The sequence below is a fragment of the Cephus cinctus genome, unplaced genomic scaffold (genome assembly GCF_000341935.2).
Source record: "Cephus cinctus unplaced genomic scaffold, Ccin1 Ccin1_scaffold0768, whole genome shotgun sequence".
Classification (NCBI taxonomy): domain Eukaryota; kingdom Metazoa; phylum Arthropoda; class Insecta; order Hymenoptera; family Cephidae; genus Cephus; species Cephus cinctus.
Window position 1 is genome coordinate 17,878 of NW_014333373.1, and position 5,807 is coordinate 23,684.

The 5,807-nt window shown below is 39.6% G+C and overlaps 1 protein-coding gene across 3 annotated transcripts; it reads left to right on the forward strand.

The window, feature by feature from the left end:
• Positions 1–3,961: 3,961 nt before the first annotated feature.
• On the forward strand, positions 3,962–5,551 carry LOC107270462 (calcium-independent phospholipase A2-gamma; the record flags this gene model as incomplete). Of its 3 annotated transcripts, none has more annotated exon segments than XM_015745501.2 (5): positions 3,962–4,016; positions 4,101–4,251; positions 4,333–4,498; positions 4,619–4,979; positions 5,339–5,551. In XM_015745501.2, coding segments are annotated over 4 exon segments (802 nt in total), but the record flags the coding sequence as incomplete, so codon positions are not given.
• Between the last annotated feature and the right edge of the window lie 256 nt (positions 5,552–5,807).

The following is a 5,807-nucleotide window of genomic DNA, read 5'->3' on the forward strand; positions in this document are numbered from 1 at the left end:
ATATTAAGAGCTTGTTTGGCGCCACCAGAACATTGCGCGCGGATTCCCAAACTATCAATCTTTACCATCAAGAGACTCGGTCGAGTCTCGCACCAAGTACAGGCAACCCGCCGTACAGGGCTTAACACTACCCACACTACACAATGCGAATCTCTCTCATATACGTATTCAAACACACCATTCTATTCCGGAAAGAGCCCATAATAAGGCGGAGCCAATCACTGACAAGCCCCACCGTTGGCCGGACTCTTACTAGAGGGACTCTACCAAAACACAGCTCCAGATTCTCAAGCGTAATATTACTATATATACTCAACCAATCAAAAACGTGGAACTGCTTCCCGGTCCCTCCGCTAAGGTGGCGCGCCGAAACCAGAGTAAAATTGAGACCATCAAAAACAGGCCCATTGGCAATCTCCCTACTCATCTCTGCTTCCAATAAGTTAATTCCCCCCTGCCCAAGGATCTGCCCACTTTCCATTCCTCACCGAAAATTTTCACTAGAGGGTCTCTAGTAGAACCGTTGAGTGTAGATAGGTATAGAAGTGCGGAGGACGTGGTAGGGGCAGAGATGAGTAGGGAGATTGCCAATGAGCCTGTTTTTGGTGGTCTCAATTTTTCTCTGGTTTCGGCGCGCCACCTTAGCGGAGGGACCGGGAAGCAGTTCCACGTTTTTGATTGGTTGAGTATATATAGTAATATTACGCTTGAGAATCTGGAGCTGTGTTTTGGTAGAGTCCCTCTAGTAAGAGTCCGGCCAACGGTGGGGCTTGTCAGTGAGAGTGGCATCAACAGACTGCAATAAACGCAAACAAGAACTGAATAGCATCAAAATAATCTACAAAAAATTGGGTAAGTTCAACAAAAAGTTTTAAAACATGAGAATTTTGACTAACTAACGTTGAATCTAAGTTTATAAAAATTCAATCTAACTAACTTTAATCTCAAAATACTACGTTGTAGAATGGAAAGAATTTATTCCATTACTTGAATGTAGTCATCGACATTATAGAAGCTTTTGCTAGATTCAACATTAGATAGTGAAAATTCTCATGTTTTAAAACTTTTTGTTGAACTTACCCAATTTTTTGTAGAATATTTCGATGTTATTTACTCCTTGTTCGCGTTTATTGCATTCTGTTGATGCCACTTTATGCCTATAATAGTCCTATGAACTATGGACTTTTATGTGGATTAAATTTTCATAGGCCATAAGCATTTTGAGGAGCCCATGCGCTATGTATCTGTATTCTGCTTATGGCTTATGGAATTTTATGTGAAGGGACGCCATATTAAGAGCTTGTTTGGCGCCACCAGAACATTGCGCGCGGATTCCCAAACTATCAATCTTTACCATCAAGAGACTCGGTCGAGTCTCGCACCAAGTACAGGCAACCCGCCGTACAGGGCTTAACACTACCCACACTACACAATGCGAATCTCTCTCATATACGTATTCAAACACACCATTCTATTCCGGAAAGAGCCCATAATAAGGCGGAGCCAATCACTGACAAGCCCCACCGTTGGCCGGACTCTTACTAGAGGGACTCTACCAAAACACAGCTCCAGATTCTCAAGCGTAATATTACTATATATACTCAACCAATCAAAAACGTGGAACTGCTTCCCGGTCCCTCCGCTAAGGTGGCGCGCCGAAACCAGAGTAAAATTGAGACCATCAAAAACAGGCCCATTGGCAATCTCCCTACTCATCTCTGCTTCCAATAAGTTAATTCCCCCCTGCCCAAGGATCTGCCCACTTTCCATTCCTCACCGAAAATTTTCACTAGAGGGTCTCTAGTAGAACCGTTGAGTGTAGATAGGTATAGAAGTGCGGAGGACGTGGTAGGGGCAGAGATGAGTAGGGAGATTGCCAATGAGCCTGTTTTTGGTGGTCTCAATTTTTCTCTGGTTTCGGCGCGCCACCTTAGCGGAGGGACCGGGAAGCAGTTCCACGTTTTTGATTGGTTGAGTATATATAGTAATATTACGCTTGAGAATCTGGAGCTGTGTTTTGGTAGAGTCCCTCTAGTAAGAGTCCGGCCAACGGTGGGGCTTGTCAGTGATTGGCTCCGCCTTATTATGGGCTCTTTCCGGAATAGAATGGTGTGTTTGAATACGTATATGAGAGAGATTCGCATTGTGTAGTGTGGGTAGTGTTAAGCCCTGTACGGCGGGTTGCCTGTACTTGGTGCGAGACTCGACCGAGTCTCTTGATGGTAAAGATTGATAGTTTGGGAATCCGCGCGCAATGTTCTGGTGGCGCCAAACAAGCTCTTAATATGGCGTCCCTTCACATAAAATTCCATAAGCCATAAGCAGAATACAGATACATAGCGCATGGGCTCCTCAAAATGCTTATGGCCTATGAAAATTTAATCCACATAAAAGTCCATAGTTCATAGGACTATTATAGGCATAAAGTGGCATCAACAGAATGCAATAAACGCGAACAAGGAGTAAATAACATCGAAATATTCTACAAAAAATTGGGTAAGTTCAACAAAAAGTTTTAAAACATGAGAATTTTCACTATCTAATGTTGAATCTAGCAAAAGCTTCTATAATGTCGATGACTACATTCAAGTAATGGAATAAATTCTTTCCATTCTACAACGTAGTATTTTGAGATTAAAGTTAGTTAGATTGAATTTTTATAAACTTAGATTCAACGTTAGTTAGTCAAAATTCTCATGTTTTAAAACTTTTTGTTGAACTTACCCAATTTTTTGTAGAATATTTCGATGTTATTTACTCCTTGTTCGCGTTTATTGCATTCTGTTGATGCCACTTTATGCCTATAATAGTCCTATGAACTATGGACTTTTATGTGGATTAAATTTTCATAGGCCATAAGCATTTTGAGGAGCCCATGCGCTATGTATCTGTATTCTGCTTATGGCTTATGGAATTTTATGTGAAGGGACGCCATATTAAGAGCTTGTTTGGCGCCACCAGAACATTGCGCGCGGATTCCCAAACTATCAATCTTTACCATCAAGAGACTCGGTCGAGTCTCGCACCAAGTACAGGCAACCCGCCGTACAGGGCTTAACACTACCCACACTACACAATGCGAATCTCTCTCATATACGTATTCAAACACACCATTCTATTCCGGAAAGAGCCCATAATAAGGCGGAGCCAATCACTGACAAGCCCCACCGTTGGCCGGACTCTTACTAGAGGGACTCTACCAAAACACAGCTCCAGATTCTCAAGCGTAATATTACTATATATACTCAACCAATCAAAAACGTGGAACTGCTTCCCGGTCCCTCCGCTAAGGTGGCGCGCCGAAACCAGAGTAAAATTGAGACCATCAAAAACAGGCCCATTGGCAATCTCCCTACTCATCTCTGCTTCCAATAAGTTAATTCCCCCCTGCCCAAGGATCTGCCCACTTTCCATTCCTCACCGAAAATTTTCACTAGAGGGTCTCTAGTAGAACCGTTGAGTGTAGATAGGTACAGCTTCATATGGATATTAAGCGAATTAACATCAGCAGAATTGACTACCTCATTACTACTGTTTATGTAATATACAGTAAGAAAGGGTGGATTCAATTCTCCCTATTTGAACGTCACCCGGTTTAAAATCGCGGATCTCCAGGAACACACGAATTCATTCAACCAATCAAAAACGTGGAACTAGTTCGAGAGTCTCGTTCAGGTGGCGCGTCGACGCGCCAAAACACAGCTCCAGATTATCACGCGTAGTATTACTATATATACACGACCAATCAAAAACGTGGAACTGCTTCGAGGGCCCTCCGCTAAGGTGGCGCGCCGAAACCAGAGAAAAATTGCCTTCACCAAAAACAGGCTCATTGGCAATCTCCCTACTCATCTCTGCATTGGCAATCTCCCTACTCATCTCTGCTTCGGATTTTCGGGGCGCCATCTACCCGCCGGGATTGGAACTAAAATTTTACTATAGTATATGCTTGACATACCCCCACCACGTCCTCCGCACCTCTATACCTATCTACACTCAACGGTAGAACCACACCTGTAATGTCAATTGATTATCTAGTGTCTAACTCATTTCAGTATATTTTAATAAGAATTCTACAGGTTGAAATGTTATTCTTTTAGGCAACTCAAAACAAGAATTTGTATCAAGTGTCCAGAGAAACGCTGCAGTTTTAATGGAGAATATTTGAAGAACATTAAGTAGTAGGAAGATGTCTACGCAGTATCATTGGAAATTATCAAGACAATTAAAAGATTATCTGAGTAAATCTGGGTATAATAGAAATATTCAATTTATACTAAATAAAGATTGGTTTAGCTTTCTTAAAAAATTAACTTATATAGAAATTGAAAGCTTTAGGGGGTCTTTAATATTTGAATATTCAAAGACTTCAATTCCCAATATTAGTTTGGATAAATGCAAGCAGAAGGAAGATGAGATTAAATCTTATACTACAAGTCACAGTATATCAAAGGTACAATGTACTCTTAAAACCGACTACCATGAACTGACGAAGCAGGTATATAATAATTTATATTACACTATGTGCAATATAGTATATATATCAAATTATAACTATGATTGTTTAATTCAGAGTTATGTAATAATGTTAAGGTACATCGAAAGTTTTATTTTACAGAGTAAATTTAGAAGAACACCTAATTTAAGATATAATCTGAAAGAAACTTCATCTTCTTTTTTGAAAATATTTATGAATTTAATTCCAAAATTGAATGTGAATAATAAAATATTGCCTGCAACGCCAAAATGGAAGTCAAATATATCTGTTGATGTGTCAAAGCATAGCATTGTATCACGAATGCAACATATTTTGAACAGCATATACACAGCAGAATCGAACGCATCTAAATTGCGCAGAATCGATGAGTTATTGAATCATATGGAACAATATCCAGAAGCTAGACATTATGCTATTAAAGGGAAGGCAATTACAATTTTACTTAAAGTGCGTGAAAAGATTAAAGATGAACAAGTTAGAGGTAAGTGTACAAAATTCTTTAAAAATTTATAAATATTTTAGAAGTTTTTTTAACCCTCTGCTTGTCATAAGGTCCTAGAAGTCTTTATATGAGTCACATAGGATTGCAGCCAGTCATGTTGCGCTTTGTAACAGTTTTGTGGCTCTTAATTATGCAATACGTCCGAGAGTCCTTAATTCTGTTGATATTTACTTCAGTCGTCTCTGACTATACTCTTGTCGAGTAGTTTCACTTTCCCGTTTGTGAACCTTCAATTCATGTTGGTTCCACCTAGACTTAAACAAACGCTTATAATAAGCAAAGGGTTCATACGATTCATTGACCTTGAAATATTGCTTTTATCGTGTATAATATTATAGGATCAATCAGAGAAACATTAGCCATTCTGGGTTACGTTGATCCTTTGCCTGGTAAAGGTATCAGAATTTTGTCAATCGACGGCGGTGGTGTACGAGGAGTACTGGTCATTGAAATGTTGAAGAAATTTGAAGAAATTACCGGAAAAAGAATTTATGAACTATTTGATTATATTTGTGGTGTAAGCACCGGGTCCATACTTGCAGCGGTTTTAGGTATGCCGATACATTCTTTTTGTCTATTATTATGTGTGTCTGATTAGTGAACCTGTCTATCACTTGTTCTATATTGAGTTAAATAGTCACATTTACCGAACATATCATGGATATAGTCGAAAAAGCGCCTGTTAATTTTGATGTGTTTTGATCTATTTGTAGTACATATTCAGAGAAGTCCTATTAAATACTACGTGTAACGCAGATCAAGTTTATCTCAAAATGATATTTGAGTTGAACGGAAACTGTGAAATCT